Source organism: Triticum dicoccoides, chromosome 3B, assembly GCF_002162155.2.
Source record: "Triticum dicoccoides isolate Atlit2015 ecotype Zavitan chromosome 3B, WEW_v2.0, whole genome shotgun sequence".
NCBI classification, from domain to species: Eukaryota; Viridiplantae; Streptophyta; class Magnoliopsida; order Poales; family Poaceae; genus Triticum; species Triticum dicoccoides.
In genome coordinates, this window is record NC_041385.1 from 660,942,112 (window position 1) to 660,960,263 (window position 18,152).

At 44.5% G+C, this 18,152-nt stretch overlaps 4 protein-coding genes and 1 non-coding gene across 5 annotated transcripts; all 5 read left to right on the plus strand.

The window, feature by feature from the left end:
• Window positions 1-1,230: 1,230 nt before the first annotated feature.
• LOC119277679 (60S ribosomal protein L10a-like) lies at window positions 1,231-4,487 on the plus strand. The gene is made up of 6 exons (XM_037558980.1): window positions 1,231-1,330; window positions 1,436-1,465; window positions 2,315-2,534; window positions 2,863-3,028; window positions 3,947-4,152; window positions 4,265-4,487. The coding sequence occupies exons 2-6, from the start codon at window positions 1,461-1,463 to the stop codon at window positions 4,316-4,318; spliced, it is 651 nt and encodes a 216-aa protein (XP_037414877.1). The 5' UTR covers window positions 1,231-1,330; window positions 1,436-1,460; the 3' UTR covers window positions 4,319-4,487.
• On the plus strand, window positions 3,325-3,420 carry LOC119283053. Its single transcript, XR_005139011.1, has one exon. It is a non-coding gene; the product is annotated as a small nucleolar RNA snoR26 (small nucleolar RNA).
• Window positions 4,488-4,911: 424 nt separating the features above from the next.
• On the plus strand, window positions 4,912-5,957 carry LOC119281757 (acidic endochitinase-like). The gene has a single exon (XM_037562198.1). The coding sequence runs from the start codon at window positions 4,932-4,934 to the stop codon at window positions 5,811-5,813; it is 882 nt and encodes a 293-aa protein (XP_037418095.1). The 5' UTR covers window positions 4,912-4,931; the 3' UTR covers window positions 5,814-5,957.
• A 4,066-nt stretch (window positions 5,958-10,023) lies between these two features.
• Window positions 10,024-11,117, plus strand: LOC119281758 (acidic endochitinase SE2-like). The gene has a single exon (XM_037562199.1). It carries the CDS (start codon window positions 10,110-10,112, stop codon window positions 11,001-11,003), a length of 894 nt encoding a protein of 297 aa, XP_037418096.1. The 5' UTR covers window positions 10,024-10,109; the 3' UTR covers window positions 11,004-11,117.
• A 1,728-nt stretch (window positions 11,118-12,845) lies between these two features.
• LOC119281759 (zinc finger protein 6-like) lies at window positions 12,846-13,721 on the plus strand. The gene has a single exon (XM_037562200.1). It carries the CDS (start codon window positions 12,996-12,998, stop codon window positions 13,584-13,586), a length of 591 nt encoding a protein of 196 aa, XP_037418097.1. The 5' UTR covers window positions 12,846-12,995; the 3' UTR covers window positions 13,587-13,721.
• Window positions 13,722-18,152: the final 4,431 nt, after the last annotated feature.

Here is an 18,152-nt window from a genome sequence, read left to right on the forward strand (position 1 = left end):
TAAACTGCAAACTTGCCTCAGTGTACTATGTATCTTGCTTACTTTCCGTGAACACGACTTACTTTTTTGATTTCTTTACCCTGTTGCCTACTTCTTTTTTCTAAATCATGGATTCATGCAAACTACACAAGCGAAGAACCGAAAACATGCCAAAGAAAGAAGCTCCATCACTCACTTTTCCGGGTATGCTTCGCACAACCCAAATGGTTGCGACCAACTTGTTTTTGTCAATGCCTTTTTTCCAAAGCATTTGGCAAGTTACTTTAGCCCCCAAAAAATCCATAGTAGTTGATTTTTATTTTTTATTGACTGCACCGTAAGGTGCCTGAAATAACATCAGTAGTTGCTTGACTTTTCTGTAGTTTTTACCTACACCACCGACCCAACCGTTGATGCAACCTACGAAACCAGCATGACGTAGCCCCACGCCCCAAAGGTCCAAAAAGTTTATCTCCAAGGACTTCTATTCTTTTTAGATTTTAAGTTTTGTTTTTACCACAAAATCATTAGTTACATTCAAAGAATTTATTACGGGCCTACATCTCAAAATTATGGCCCCCCTCCAGTATGCACTAGTGGTTTTTGAAGATACAAGATACCATTTTCGAATTTTAAAATTATGGCCTCCCTCCAGTATGTGTACTTGAATGTTTCAATGAAGAACCAATATTACTAGGTGTGAAGGCATCCATCTCCAAAATCACGTGATTTCTTAAGTTTAAAGTTATGTCGACTACCTTCGCCACCTCATATGTGTGAACTTTCTCTTCATTAGTAGTATCAATGATATCATCAAGTGAGTGTCACAAGTTTGATTACACAAAATAATATTTAAATGAGTTCTTTTTTTTTGGAGAACCATTTATCTTTTCCATTTTTCTCGAGGGAAATACAAGTTACATGGTCCCATTTTTTGAGGGGAAGACAAGTTTTTCTTATGGGAATATACAAGTTATCTACTGGTATCCACATACTCTTCGCAAAAATTTAACTAAATCAATTGAACCAGCCACCTTTTGTATGAGAGCTTTTTTTAAAAAAAATGAGAATATATTGAACCAGCCACCTTATTTTCCGAGGCAAATTGAACCAGCCACCTAGAGGAAAACCAAAAAATTCCCCACAAAAAACAAGACGAAAGAAGGAGAAGGAAAACATCCGGCCTACCAACAATCTATGGGCCAAAGTCAAGTTAAAGCCCACAGCCCGTACCGTAGTCCCCCCTCGCACGAGCGTTTTAGGGTTTAGGCTCCCCGGCATAGATATAAAACCAGGCTCTAGGGTTTCCACTCCGCCGCGCCGCCCCCTCCTCCCACCCTGCCTCGTCGCGGTAAGCCACCTCCGCCTCTCCCTTCTCCCCTCTTGGTGCTTCGATTTGACTCGGCTGTTCCTTCCGTCTGACCCGCCATTCTTCTCCCTCTCTGTCGCTGCGCAGGAACAGTGCTCCCACCGCCGGCGCCATGAGGTACGGACACGCTTCTCCTCTGGTTCAAACCGTAGCTGCGTGTTGCTTTGGGTTCTGAGAGCCGAGAGATGTCTCTAGTCTGTTAGCTATGTGATCCAGCATTGGTTACCAGTCAATTTGTTTGCTGTTGTGGCGGCTGATCTGGCCCCCGGTGCTTAGGATTTACCGCGCGGTCGTTAGCCACTAGCAAATGTATCTTTCGTACCGTGTTACATGCTTCGCATCTTTGGTTGCGGTTGCTTTCTAATCAGAAAGCATGCTTGTTTTTTTTTATTTGCTCGAGTAACCACTGATCCGTCCTGTAGATCTACATTTGATGTTATATACTGCATCATCTATTTTGTCAGTTGCTAGATACATTTCCTAAAGAGTTCATGGAATCAGACCCATGAATTCGTTGTGTGCCACGCTGTCCCTAGAAATCTGTAGCGGCATTGGATGCTATATATTTGTGTAGCGGCAGCAAGCTTGCTCTGGGATGGGAGCACTCCTGCAAAATTTCCATCAAGTGAAGGAATAAGTCAGTATCAAATCTTGGCTTTCTGTTTGTAGGCGCCCCTTTGTGTCTATCGCACAATGCTGTGATTTAGATGTTCAATTGCTGTGGACATCAGATTTTGTTGAACCTGTTATGCGAATTGGCAACATGCTTTATATTTAGCTGAACTTTTGACAAGCTTAGTTACTGATGCTGCTGCATGTAGTCCTCCAAGCTTATTAGACCTCTACATGTTTCTTGCAAACCTAGGTCATGTTTTATTAGCACCTTACCAGTTACAGAAGCATAGAACTTAACCTCCATTGTCATGCACTACCATTCCACTAACTGCTGATTCCTCCATATTTCAGTAAGTTGCAGAGTGACGCCCTGAGGGAGGCAATCACAAACATTATCAATGACTGCCGTGAGAAGAACCGCAAGTTCGTTGAAACCATTGAGCTGCAGATTGGTCTGAAGAACTATGACCCGCAAAAGGACAAGCGTTTCAGTGGTTCTGTTAAGCTTCCTCACATCCCTCGCCCAAAGATGAGGGTTTGCATGCTTGGTGATGCCCAGCATGTTGAAGAGGTACCATATGATTGTATCAATTTTTATTTCACTTGTGCTGAAAACATAATTATGTTTCTTGTTCTTCAATATGGTTTTGCTTGTGTTTAGTGAATGAGTTGTTACCTTGATCATTCAAAACCCAGTATAAATCCAGTGATTTTCTACATTCAGTCAGAACTTTTCATACATGCAAAGTATTTTTCTTGAGCCATAAGTTCATTTTTATAATGTCTCATTGGCAACACTTAGTTTTATCATTTGTTTTAGATTGTATGCTACTCAGCAATTCTTTGCTTCACATTTCCTGATATTTCTGTTGTATTCTTGTTATCAATGCTGGATGCAGGCAGGGAAAATGGGCCTAGACTGCATGGATGTGGAATCTCTTAAGAAGATGAACAAAAACAAGAAGCTAGTCAAGAAGCTTGCAAAGAAGTATCATGCTTTCCTTGCATCTGAGGCTATCATTAAGCAGATTCCCCGTCTTCTTGGACCTGGTCTTAACAAGGCAGGCAAGTATTTCTTCCTTGTTCCATGTTCTGCATTAGAAGACTGTTGGTGCGATCATAGTTCATGTTTGATTAACTTTTGACTATTGGCAATTATTTATTGCTAAATAAACATCTCATGGCTTTTGCATGGATATTGCATTTAGTCATAGGTTATTAAAGTGGGCCATGTTATGAAATACAGTAAGTCATAGCATCTTTGCTGTCTGCTTGTGCTGTGCAATCTTAGTAGCTCACTGGCACACTATAGCATCACCATCTCTTGCTGGCATAATGTCTTCGTCTTTATTATATTTTTTAGAGCATCTGTGATGTGCTTCCTCTATATTCATCCTTGCACTTTGAGGTTTGCTTACCTATGAAGAAAGCATTGGGGATAATATTCTGAGATGCTCCTTTTTGTTTCATATTTTACTGCCAAGTACTTGTTCCCTAAATGTAAATTCCACAAGTATATAAAACTGTGCCTTCATAATATTTCTGTTTTTCTTAGGTAAGAAATATGGGAGCTGGGTTTGTGGCAAGACGTAGGGTTTACTGGTCTGAAGTAGTCTATTGATGAATGCTGAAATCTATGTTACAACCATATCTTCTAGTGGATTTTTTATTGAAATTTATGAAGGGCTATACATACACTTTGGCATGTCAATGTATTTTGTTTAGATTATGTACTTCGTAGCGTATGATGCAATGAGGCATACATTGCTATCTTCTGGACTATAGTAGTAACTTTAGTGTTGTTTTCCACCTTGTTACTACTCTTGGTTCTTATGTGGTAATCAACTGTTTTGTTTAGATTATGTACTTCGTAGTGTATGATGCAATGAGGCATACATTGCTATCTTCTGGACTATAATAGTAACTGAACTGTTGTTTTCCACATTGTTATTACTCTTGTTCTTACTTGGTAATCTCCTGCAGGAAAGTTTCCAACTTTGGTGTCTCACCAGGAATCCCTTGAGTCCAAGGTTAATGAGACCAAGGCCACAGTCAAGTTCCAGTTGAAAAAGGTGCTTTGCATGGGTGTTGCCGTTGGCCACCTGGGTATGGAGGAGAAGCAGATCTTCCAGAACGTGCAGATGAGCGTGAACTTCCTCGTCTCTCTGTTGAAGAAGAATTGGCAAAACGTATGTGACGTGCCCTCTGCTATACCTGCGCACAATATTTTCAACAACATTTGGCTATTGATTGATGGTTATATGTTAAAATAGATTACTGATTCATCTTTATTTCTTGCAGGTGAGATGCTTGTACCTGAAGAGCACGATGGGAAAGGTGTACCGGTTGTTCTAGACTCTAGTCTTCTAGGATTTCCAGGAGATTGACAACTTGGGAACTTTTGTTGCTTTCTCAATTATCAAATTTTCGTGCGGGACGAGTGACAATTATTGTCTTGTACTGAGATGGTTTGTTCTATTGTCTGGAACTTGATGACATTTTATCCGTTGCCCCTGTGCCTTCCTACTGCTCTGCCTGCTGTCACAGCCATCAGTTTAACGCTAGATTCAGCATTGGTCCATTGGTATTTACGACCGTGAGAATCTTATTTTACCGTGTGTTGGTTGGAATCTCGGTGTATCCGTGCTGACCTGCTGGGATCCTTGGAGCATCCCAGTCATTTCTTTGGAGTCTGCACGGACGAGTTTTGTCTTTCGATCACACCCAATTCTTTTGGGCTTTCGCACCCAGTTCTCTGGAACGTATCGACGTTGCCCATCTGGCTTTCTACACGATGTTCCTGATCAAATTTTATATTCTCTTTGTGCGGTTTCTCTCATAAGTTCGGTTTCTGTTTCAAGCGCGGATAACTCCGTGGCCAGTAACCCCCAAACCGCTATAAATACATCAGCCATCCCTACTCAGAAAACACAGCGTACCCCATCGTCACTAGCTACCGATCCCAGCCATGGCAAGCCGAGCTCTCACCCCCTTCCAGCTCGCTGCCATCCTCTTGGTGGCGCTCTTCGCCACGTGCCATGCTGGCAGCATCGCTGTGTACTGGGGCCAGAACGACGGCGAGGTGTCGCTGGCTAAGACGTGCGCGTCAGGTAACTACAAGTTCGTCGTCGTTGCTTTCCTCCCCAAGTTCGGCAAGGGCCAGAAGCCGGAGCTGAACCTCGCCGGCCACTGCGACCCTTCGTCTGGCGGCTGCAAAATCCTGAGCAAGGACATCCACTCGTGCCAGCGCCGCGGCGTCAAGGTTCTCCTCTCCCTCGGCGGCGCGGACGGCAGCTACGGCCTCTCGTCCCGCGGCGATGCACGCCAGGTTGCCATGTACCTCTGGAACACCTACCTGGGCGGCACGAGGTCGTCGTCTCGCCCCCTCGGGGACGCCGTGCTCGACGGCATCGACTTTGACATCGAGAAAGGCGGCTCCAAGTTCTGGGGCGACCTCGCCAGGGACCTCAAGAGCTTGGACAAGAGCGTGCTGCTGAGCGCGGCGCCACAGTGCCCGTTCCCTGACCAGTGGGACGACGGCGCGATCAGGACGGGGGTGTTCGACTTCGTGTGGGTGCAGTTCTACAACAACCCGGAGTGCCAGATCAGCGCGGGCCGTGGAGCATTCTTGGCCGCCTGGAAGAGATGGGAGTCACTGCCGATAGGGAAGCTCTTCCTGGGGCTGCCGGCTTCCAAAGACGCGGCGGGCACTGGGTTCGTGCCCGCCGGCAAGCTCAAGTCGGTGCTGCCGCTCATCAAGGGCTCGCCCAAGTACGGCGGCGTCATGCTGTGGGCTAAGTTCTATGACGACCACACTGGATACAGCTCCGCCATCAAGAGCCACGTCTGATTCTCCCTGGTGTTTCTTCGCTTGATTGGCGCTGTCATGTGTGCCGCTCCTGTACGATAGTATCAGGTGTTAATTGCTTGAAATAACACCATATTGGTAGCGACTATGTCCCAATATGCAAGGATCACGGTGTAGTTTCTTTGAAACCGCCATGTCCCAATCACTTCAAATCTGGAACTCTACATCGTTGATATTTCTATATAAAATAAAAGTATAATTATTGGTCAATGAAGTATTGCTCGAGTTCAGCATCGATCCTAAATTTGAATTCCACTACCTGACAGTATAACATCTCAATATTTTAGACAGAACAAGTTTGGGCCTCTCCTGCCTAGAAGCAGTTTGATGGGTGACGTGGCAGTGGTTTCACATAGGTGGCACACACTAAACATTTTCTCAATACATCACAACAATGGTTAAATAAGGAAAAGGAATTAAAATAATAATGTCATGTTAGAATTGCAAAGATAATATGTCAATAAAAAATTAATTAGAGTGAGGAAACAAGTTTAGGAGCATTCACTAAACCTTAGGAATTATTTGTGAGCACTCTCTATTTTTTCTGGGTTTTCCTTTATACTTATGACTTTTTTCTTTTTATAATTTGCTTGTTGTATACCACATATGGTGTTCCTATTTTTTTCATTTCTATTATAAATTTACTTATAATTTTCTACTCCATATCGTAATAAGTGATATTTTGGGTTTGGCCACTAACTTTGAATGTAACATATGTACAAACAACATAAAAATATAAGATTTTAGAAATATTTTTGAGACAAATCTATACTATGGTATTTGTAACTTGGAAAAACTAAAATGGTATTCATTGTCAAAGTATATTTGTGACTGAAGGTATTGCCCAAAACGTCACTTATTTGTGATATGGAAGGAGTAATTATATTTTATTTCATCCAAAAATATTCTTGACTTTACTACTACGTTTACGAAATCACTTCAGTATCATCCATTTTACCGGCTTGGGTCGGAAGAGGGCCCAAAGCTTTCCGATTTAAAAGGTGGAGGTGTCATGTATTTTGGCATTCAAGTTGAGAAACCTGTATTTTTTCGCAAATACGCAGAGTTTGCGTATCATTTCATTGATAAAAGAAGTTAGAACAAGTACAAAGCGATATACAACACATGACACAGACGTAAGAGGTGTGAACATAGTGTTTGGAGCAAAGAGACATGGGATGCTCGGGCTAAACAAGAAAAAAACACCGCTAAGCTCGCCATCCTAAGAAGTAGCTCAGACCAACATCACGACGACCAATATCTCCTGATTCAGACCCAAGGACACCGCGAGCAACCAAAACAACGCCTTCACGAAGGAGTATGGCGCCAAGACGCCATCGCCGTCCGATGCGGCAAACCGGACCTGGGATTTCCGCTAATGCTCGAAGGGGGGCCCAGATAACGGCTGTGACAACGCCTTCAAGAAGGGGACGGCACCTGCGGATGTGGCCGCTGCCAGAATAGAATGCGGAGATTTCTCCCTGGCTAGAGTCCAAGCAATCCCAAGCCGTCGGAGCACGAGTCAAAGGAGAGGGAGTCGAGCATGAGTCGGAACGACGACCACAGGAAGGGGAGCCACGCCCACCGACAGAGAGGCAACGGGCGCCGCTGGATTGAGATGGAACCTGTATTTTTGGATCATAACCAGTGAACCAAAACGAAATGCACGTGTCCATCAAATTGACTAGGTGAAAGGCATTTTCCACTCATGGATTGAGACGGGTTGCATTAAGGAATGCTTGACACACATCGTCCATGAAAGAAGAATGGGGAAAAAGGTCATGATGTCATTGACCATGCTTTGCTCTCGAGAAATTTGAAACAAATGTACCGTGAGAGTCTTCCGCAACATCCCTACGCTCCACACCTTGTTTTACCTTGTAGTAATAAAATTGAGACAACAAATTAGGTTTTCTTAGCCGCTAGGCACTTAGGTCATATTTGGAGGGAGAGCAGACTTCTATTGTATCATGTTGTACTATACTCTTTCTTATCAAATGAACGAAGGCTAATTTTTGCCCCCGCTTAGTATTCTTCTTCCACAAAACTACCGGAACCGACCTCAAAAAAGGAAGGAGTTATTCCACCTTGCAAGTATACATGTCTCTAAGGCGAGCTTGGGTTGTTAGGGCCTCAGTTTAACTAACGAAATGCATGAATTATGCCATCAAAAGTATAACTTTTGAAAAATTCATCCGATGACGAATCAATATATTTTTCTAGTGATATATAAACACATTTTACTAGTCAAATTGAAGACCTAAAAACCTGTACCTACCCTATAGACCCTAATAGAGGGAGTGTTTGAAATTAAGCAATATATGTAGTTTTGTGATGTTGTGGATACTCAAAATCACCAAATTCAGTAGAAATATTTAATATTCCTCTGTTTAGAAGCATTAACCATAGTTGAGGTAGCTTCAAGCCGCAAAATTGCCGTGACACAATAAACTACCAATAGAAGTATAAGAGCATCTACAACGGGACCCGGACCCACTCCAAACATTTGGATGGGCTGCTCGGTTAGTGTCCTGGCGAAAAAATGCCACCTAACCTGGCTCCCCATATCCGGCCTAAACGCCCGTACTGACCGGCACTCCTCATACCCAGCCTATATCTGGAGCGGATATGGGGACGCCCAGATGTGGGTGCCACGTCAGATCGGCCGGCTAGGGCCCGCGTTGCCCCCACCGGTGCCCCACCATATCGGACAAACCCTAGTGAAACCCTCACTTTCTCAGTCTGCACTCGTCTTCTCTGCTTCCTCATCTCCTCCACTTCCTCCCAAACCCCCCTTATGCCATGGCCAACTCTGGTTAGGACTCCGACAGCGAGCCCGATCCCATGGACTGGGACAGTCCCGTGAAGGAGGAGGATGACAAATCTAGCAGTGCGCCATACAAGGAGGAGCTCGCGCTCCGCATCGTCATCCAGCACTCGTGCGTGGACACCGGCGGGAGCTCGAGCTCCGTGGCACCCGACGTGAGCTCCTCCACCTTCCATCGGCGTAATGCGGGTCACGGTCGCCCGTCCCGCGTCTGCCCATCCCACTCCGCGCCGCTCCAGATCCGGAGCGCGGGCGTCTCCCCTTCCCCTCCAGTGCCAGCATCGCCAGGCAGATGTGGGTGCTCGTGCCCGCGGCTCCCGTGCGAATGCGCATGCCAGAGTCAAAGGCAAAGGCGGCCCGGCGGAGGGCGGTGGCCGCAGTGGAGTCCGACTCTTCCCGCCACCGAGCGCACTCCATCCCGTTGACTCGGAGGAGGTACTCCTCCGTGAGGTCATGTGGCGGTCGTTGACGCACGACGATGCCTCCGACGCAAGAACGCGAAGGCGCTCTGCCTTGGGCTCGAGGCATCCGAGCGCCTTGCGCGGGAGAAGGAGACCGTTGCTTCCAAGGCCGCGCACCACGCGAAGGAGTAGCAGCGCCTCCTGTGCCGCCTCTCCGGCTACATTTCGTCCGCATCGGAGAGCGGCACCACCACGGACGACGACGACGACCCTCCCACCTCCGATGCGTACAGGGAGGAGATGGACCGCCGCGCCGCCGACCGCAAGGGCAAGGGCCCGACCAAGTGGTGAACTCCGACCAACTCCGCCTCTGCATTTTATCTAGTTATATTTTCTTTGTATTATAAACCCGATGAACTATGTCTTCTGGGTCAGATGCACTATGTCCTATTAACCATGTGGAGAAGTTTATCGTTCGATGTTGATCTACATTAATTTTGCATGCATTGCATGAGTTCGGTGCGGGCAAATGGCTACTACAGTTGTGGATAGCAAAAAATGGACACTGTCCGGTCACTGCCAGTGGGCATGTCCGAACACATCTGTGGGTGTTTGGGGGACTGTTTTTGCGAGTTGTGGTTGTAGATGCTCTAAGACTGCATAAGTGCTCTGCCTGGTACTCTGGAGTAGAAAACAGAGGAGAGGGTTCAGTTTTTGTTGTACGTCTTGTTGATGGTTTGGTCTAGCACGGTAGGGCGTTTGTGATCTGAACGCACTCTGATTTACTAATAGTTTATCAACCATTGATCAGCCCGAGTAAATTACGCAAAGAGATTACGGACCGCAAACGGAACACAAAACATTGCCGGTAAATTGGTAAATTTAGACGCAGGAGCGGACAAGCGACGGCAGGAAAGTCACTGAAAAAGCCTCCATGACGCTCCATCAAGACACTATAAAAATCCAAACATACCCGGCATCCATCACAACTCAAAATTCACAGCGCACCTCCTCACCGGTCTCTAGTCTCTACTCCTTCCTGTACCAGCTATGGCAAGCCGAGCTTTCACCACCTTCCAGCTCACGGCCACCCTCCTCGTGGCGCTACTGGCAACGTGCCATGCCGGCAGCATCGCCGTGTACTGGGGCCAGAACGACGGCGAGGCATCGCTGGCCGAGACGTGCGCGTCTGGAAACTACGAGTTTGTCATCCTGGCTTTCCTCCCCAAGTTCGGCAAGGGCCAGACGCCACAGCTGGACCTCGGCAGCCACTGCGACGCCCCGTCGGGCGGCTGCAAAGGCCAGAGCAAGGACATCCAATCTTGCCAGCAAGGCGGTGTCAAGGTCCTCCTCTCCATCGGCGGCGGAGACGGCAGCTACGGACTCTCATCGCCCGGTGATGCACGGCAGGTTGCCATGTACCTCTGGAATAACTACCTGGGCGGCACGTCATCGTTCCGCCCTCTCGGCGACGCCGTTCTCGACGGCATCGACTTCGACATCGAGCTCGGGGGCGCTAAGTTCTGGAACGATCACGCCACAGACCTAAAGAGCTTAGGAAAGAACGGTGGCAAGACCGTGCTGCTGAGCGCGGCACCGCAGTGCCCGTTCCCGGATGAGTGGGACGGCAACGCGATCAACACGGGTCTGTTCGACTTTGTTTGGGTGCAGTTTTACAACAACCCAGAGTGCCAGTTCAGCGCGGGGCGTGGAGCGTTCATGGACGCATGGAAAAGATGGGAGTCGGTGCCGGCGGGGAAGATCTTCCTAGGATTGCCGGCCTCCAAGGACGCCGCGGGCACCGGGTTCGTGCCCGCCGGCGAGCTCACATCCCGCGTGCTTCCGCTGATCAAGGGAACGCCCAAGTATGGAGGCGTCATGTTGTGGTCTAAGTACTACGACGATCGCACTGGATACAGCTCCGCCATCAAGAGCCATGTGTGATTCTTCTTAATGTGCTTGGCCTAGTATTTATGTGTCCGTTGTCCTCTTCATAGTATCATGCGTTAATTGTTTGAGATGTCATTGTATTGGTAGCTAGCATACCGGTGTACATGAGGAGATATGCATCCATTGTAAATATTATTTATGAAGAATTTATATTTGTTTTTAAGATAAGTCTCATATTACAATCAAGCACCGTGACATACTTTTCTGGTATATCTATAAGTTACTTTTACGATCACCCAGTTATGGTCTGTCATTTGACATTTGGCAACCTGAAAGTATAACCATCCGGTATGCAGGTCCATGATATTCTCATGGTCTAAAGATGCCAGTAAACATTAGCATATCCTATACATAAATCTAGTAGTTGATCTTCACTACTTAATTCTCTCAATATACACACATACTACATCACTACTCATGCCACCTCATCAAAGACCCACCTCAACATGCATCACTACTCATGCCACCTCAGCAAAGGCCCACCTCAACATGCATCACTACTCATGCCACCTCATCAAAAGCCCACCTTAACATGCACGGTGTTTTTTCATCAATAGTCGTTACTCTATTTATCTCAACATTCACATATCCTACCTAATCAAAGAGTCACCACAACATGCATTGAAAACCATTTTTCCATTATATTATGCTACTTATATTCATTTTTCCCCTTAATCAACTATATATATCACTCAGTCAAGAATTACTTGTCTCAGAAATGAATGTATCTAGACGTATTTTTCGTTATAGATACATCCATTTCTTTCCATTTTCGCGGCAAGTAATTCAGGACGGAGTGAGTATACAATATGTATTAATAGTTTTAGTTTGTACATTATCAATCCAAATATTCATGTTTCATAGATCAAATTCTGTTGAAATATATTGCAGCGACTTCCACAGCAACGCGCGGGGTGTCATTTAATTATATGAAAATACCAACAACAATATAGATACCGTGATCCTGCAGTATATCATAAGTTGGGTCTATCCAACACCATTATTCTGCTAACAATGTCGGCATCCTTCTCACATTGACAATGTTTATGATCTGAAAAACAGTATCATCAACAATACTTAGCTAGTATTAGAGATTACACTAGGGATCTATTTGATGTTTATTTTTCGCCCATGCAATTGAGTTTTCCTCTGAATCTCACACTACAGAATTATTGTAATTGTAGCATAGAAATATAAACTTAATTATGGACATAAAAAAAATAAAAAATGACCTTTATTAATGCCTCTAGGTCATATTTCCAACAGTGGGCGATTGAAAAAATGTATTTGACTCGATGTTTTGAGCCTGGTGGCTAGCTGGGCTGTAGGAGGTTGTTGCTTTATCGTCCACACGGGATCGGATCAGGCTCTCACTTCTCTCTCCTAACTTGCTTACAACACACATTCTCTATCCCAGAGACTAATAGGAAGAAGCAAACCTATTCTTAACTTTTTTCTCTACCAATCTATTCTGAAGTTCTTATATATAGTGAAAAAAATTCTTCTTGGTTGGTACTGAGTATTGACAAGAAGGGAAAGGTGCAGGTAAGCTAATGGGTCTTTCCGTACGTCCTACTTGCGCGAAACTCATGGAACCTTCATGTCACCATCTACAAACGACGCAATCGATAAAGATGTCATTCACACCCATACATCGAGCGGTACGAGAATGGCATCCCGGAGGGCCAGCGTAGCGCACAAGCAGACGTACTTTGCCGTTCTAGAACGATGCTACTTTGATGTCTCATCTGGAAGCTTTGGCGTTGCGTGTGACCATCTGCTCAATGTTCACTCACCTACCTCCAATCTTGCTCGGCATGCGCATGTCCTCCGATTTCTTCCCGTCCCATGCATGACTCCATTTTCTCCGTGCAGGTGGGACTTCCCTCCGCTCCCCGCGCGCTACATAATCTCTCACCTCGTGCGTCGCTAACACCTGAGCGCCTCAACACTTACGTGTCACCTAGCTAGCAAGCTAGATCATCCATGGCGGACATACGGTGCGACCAGGCCAAGATGACGCCAAGCCCGTCGCCCCTCAGGATCTTCGGCTACGACGTGCCCGGCGGCGCCACCGACGCCACCGTCGTGCTGACTCCGCCGCCGACGCCGCCTGCCGACCCGCGGAGGTTCGGGTGCCAGTACTGCTCTCGCGAGTTCGCCAACTCGCAGGCGCTGGGCGGGCATCAGAACGCGCACAAAAAGGAGCGGCAGCAGCTGAAGCGCGCGCGCCTGCACGTCGACGCCAGGATGAGCTACTTCGCGCCGCCGCCCGGGCACCTGATCGCCGTGGGACACGCAGGGTCGTCGGCCTACACGCGGGACGCCTTCCACCGATGGGTCTACCTCGCGCACCAGTCAGCGGCGGGCCTGCCGTTCCATGCTCTGCCAGCCGGTGGTGGGTGCCAAGCCGAGCCGCGGCTGCTCGAGGACCCAAGGGACTGCGGCAGCGCCGCCATCAGCACCAGCAGTGGTGCTCGTGCCTGCACTCCAGCGGATGACAGCACCGAGGAAGCCTCGGCGATGGGGGTGGGGCTCGACCTCGATCTCAGACTTGCTCCGGCCACTTCATCATGAAATTGGATAAATCCATCCTCACATGCATGAGTTAACCATGTAATGTAACGAGTTGTCAAGTCCCATCTTCCAAGGCTTATGACCATGTCACTTCTTTCGTTCTCTTGGGAATCCTATTAATCGTTGTCCATTCATTCGGACTTTCATGCGAAGAAATGACCGGTGAATATACATGATAATAATATCTGAAAAATCGTTTAAGAATTAAATACATCTCAAATATTCTTTCCAGATCATATCATATTGAATATATATAACCATTTCATTTGAATTAAGCCATAAGTAAATCGTGATGACATTGTTAACAATATCCATCTCATGTTTTGTAAGCTATTATATTTGAGCACATACTAGGCATAGAACAAGAACTGAACTTGGAACCAAAGATTACCCAATATTTAAATTAATCCATAAGAAAAGGAGGTTAGGTTTCCCACTTCAGTGTAACTATTGGACTTGAAACCAATTTTTTCACTCAAGTTGGTGCGAACCGACTGATGCAGATTGCACATAGTATGGTGCAACCAATTCAGATGGCTTTCATGCAGGGCAGACACATACTAGTGGGTGTTGTCGTCGTACATGAAACACTACATGAAATGCACTCAAAAAAACTGGATGGGTTGGTTTTCGAAGTAGACTTCGAGAAGGCGTATGATAAGGTTAAATGACCCTTCCTCCAACATGCCTTACATATGAAGGGATTCGACGATTCCTTGAGGAAACAAGTCGAGTCGTTTGTGCAAAAATGCAACGTAGGGATTAAAGTGAATGATGACACATGTCATTCTTTCCAGAAGCAAAAGGGCCTAAGACAGGGAGACCTGATGTATCCTATCTTGTTCAACGTAGTGGCAGATATGCTGAGAATTCTTATTGGTAGGGCCAAAGAGGACGGGCACGTAGGCGGACTCGACCCCATCTTGTGGATGGGGTGGAGGGGTATCCATACCACAATACACTGACGACACTATTATTTTCATGGAACATGATTTGGCAAAGGCTAGAGAAACGAAGCTTGTGCTATGCTTGTTTGAGCAATTGTTGGGGTTGAAGATCAACTTTAACAAAAGTGAATTGTTCTGCTTTGGGAGAGCCAAAGATGAACAAGTGGCTTACATACAATTGTTTGGATGTGAACCGGGGTCCCTACCGTTTAGCTATCTAGGCATACTAATTCATCATCGCAAGCTATCTAGCAAGGAGTGGAGGTGTATTGAAGATCAACTTGAAAAAGAACTAAACTGTTGGAAAGGTAAGCTTATGTCTTATGGTGGTAGCTTGGTACTGATAAACTCAGTGCTCACAAATATGCCGATGTTCCTATTGTCTTTCCTTAAAGTACCCGTAGGGGTACGGAAAAGCTTAGACTTTTATCGAACGCGATTTTTCTGGCAATACGATGAGATAAAGATAAAATACAGGATCACCAAGTGGGATATTATTTGTAGACCGAAGGACCAGGGTGGGCTTGTGATTGAGAATTTAAAAGTAAAGAATAGATGTCCGCTGAGTAAATGGTTGTACATGCCTTCGATTAAGACTGAAGGTACATGGGTACAGATTTTGCGTAATAAGTACCTGCAATCTAAGACCTTGGCCCAAGTTACTGTAAGACCCGATGATTGACCTTTCTGGAAGGGGCTAATGAGGATGAAAGTAGCATTCTTTCATAGGACGTAGTTCATCATTGGGAACGGTAATTCAACTATATTCCGGGAGGATACATGGCTAGGGGAGACGCCTTTAGCCACACAATATCCGTCTCTCTATGATATCCGCCTCGGTGTGGACTGGAGTGTGCATTGCGCTTGTTGTTCGCAACATGTGTAGTCTTCTTGTACTTATTTCTGTCTTCTATAAAAATATGGTAGGCCTAGGCATACTCTCGAAAAAAATATATATTATACAACGTAAAGACGCTTATGTTGCTACAGTATTACAGTCTGTCCCACTAAACATCTAGTTCAGAGGTCCTTAGTAGGAGACCGATGGGAAGTATGGCTACATCTCGTGTGGAGGTTGATGGACATTCACCTCTCTGATGAGCCAGATTCAATTCATAAGAAACTATCTGTAAATAAAGTTTTCTCAGTGAAATCTATGTATTTAGACCTAATTGATTTTGGTCCAATTCTGAAGTCATTGCATATTTGAAAGATTAAAGTACCTTTAAGAATCAAAATCTTCATGTGCTTCATTCACAAGGAGGTGATTCTGACTAAGTATAACTTGGCAAAGCGAAGATGGGAAGGTAGTAAACAATGTTGCTTTTGTGACCAGGATGAAACTGTTCAACACCTCTTTCTCAATTGTTCTCTCGCCAAACTTTTATGATGTTCGATTCATATAGCTTTTAATATTAGTCCTCAAAATAGTATTAATACGTTATTTGGGACGTGTCTAAATGGAGTGGAGCCAAATACTGCGGGACATATTTGGATAGGAGTATGCGCATTACTTTGGGCTATATGGAACTGAAAAAATGATATGATTTTTAGCAGACAAACTCTTATAATGTCTTTACAGGTTATATACGGGGCCACTGCTTGGATCCGTATGTGGTCGTTGCTCACTCCTTCGGAAGCCAGTAAGCTTTTGACTATTAGATGTAACCAGTGGGAGATGGTAGCACGAGGTATTTACAACCGGTTTGGATGGCGGCCCAATAATACACTAAGTGTTTAGTTATCTCATGCTATTTTCGTCGGTTGTGGCAACTTTTATCTTAATTTCATTTCATTTTAGCTCTGTGTGAGCTTGTACTGAACCACAAACCTTTTGAAACTTTTGCTTAATAATATGGACGCATGCATCAGTCTGATATGATACAGAGGTCGAGGGTGACCCTCCTTTTCAAAAAAAAACTACAGACATGCTGCAGGTGATATAAGTACCTCGATGTTAGATAACAACCACCGTAGCTAGTTATTGCCAAGTCCATGCATTTGCTGTTGTTTGGTAGCGGTGTATGTGCTGAGACATGCTGAGCTAAGACTTTGCTTGGCAGCCTGCATGTGTTTAGACATGCTGAACAATTTTGAATTCTGAATATTTTTTTGGATGGTGAACAAAATTGAAAAACATGAACCAAAATTAAAACATATTTTGAAATTCTGAACTTCTAAAGAAAATTTAAACAAAATTTGATTTTTTTGAAATTTTAAATAAAATTGAGATTCAGAACATTTTTTGAAAATTTAAACATATTTTGAATATCTGGACTTTTTGAAAATTTTAACAAAATCCGAAATTCTGAACATTTTATAAAAAAATAAAAAATTTTAAATCCTGAACATTTTTGATTGTTTTTGAAATTCCAAACGTTTTTTGAAAATGTAAACAAAATTTGAAATTCTGAATATATTATGAAAATGTAAACAAAATTTGAAATTCTAAACATTTTTTGAAAATTGAAACAAAATTTGAAATTCTAAACATTTTCTAAAAATTAAACAAAAATTGAAATTCAATTTTTTTTTTGAAAATTTAAACAAAATTTGAAATTATGAATATTTTTTGAAAATTTAAACATTTTTGGACATGGTCTGGTGGGTGGGGACGAGGGTCGGGGAGAGCATGGCTGCCTCCATGCACCCTCTCTGGGGTGCATGGGATGGGCATGGCTGATGGCCCTTTTTGCATCAGATGAACATAGCCCATATGAGCTCATGCACCCTACCAAACAAGTAAAAGTGGGTCGGATTGGAAACTTTTGCCCTCATGCACCCTATCAAACATACCCATAGATTACAACCACCACCACACATATGTATGTAGTTTCTCAACTACTCCCTCCTTCTACAAATATAAAATATTTTGGATATTTCACATTGGACGACATACAGGTAGAAATGAGTGAACAAGCACACTAAAATGTGTCTATATACATCAAATTTAGAAAAAAAGTTGGAACATATTATATTTGTGAATGGAGAGAGTATTTAGATTAACATTATTACCATAGAATGGTGTAGTTACCCAGACTTTCAGGTAAATGCTTTCCACAATAGAATCTATATGTCATATTTACCAGCATTGCATTGATGTAATTACTCAGATGTCTAGGATAGGAGTAATGCCAATAGACTTACCATCGTAACAGTAATATGATTACGGGGCAATTTAGGTTATAGTTATTGCGATAGCAGTATCATGGTTACCCAACTTTCAAGCTGCGGTTACCACCATGACATTGATTTATTGATTTAATTATCTAGTTGCATACGCTATTTTTATCACCATTCCACTTATGTAGTTACTCTGGCCATCAAAATTTCAATTACCACATGGGAAAAGTGTGCTCAACACAACTCATGGGCTTTATTGGACATAATCGTATTACCCACCACCCCCCAACAAGCACACAAACAAAATAAAAAAGATACCAAAAAGTATCGCCCAAACGTACATGTGTTTGGCCTTGTTAGAGTGATGTCATCATCGCAACAAGTACAACCATTCCACCAGATCATGGTTTGGAGCAGGGGTGGTGTTAGGCCCCAGGCAGGCGGGGCCTTGGCCTAGCGCGTGGAGGAGTTCGGCTTTGCTGACTGTAGGAAAAAA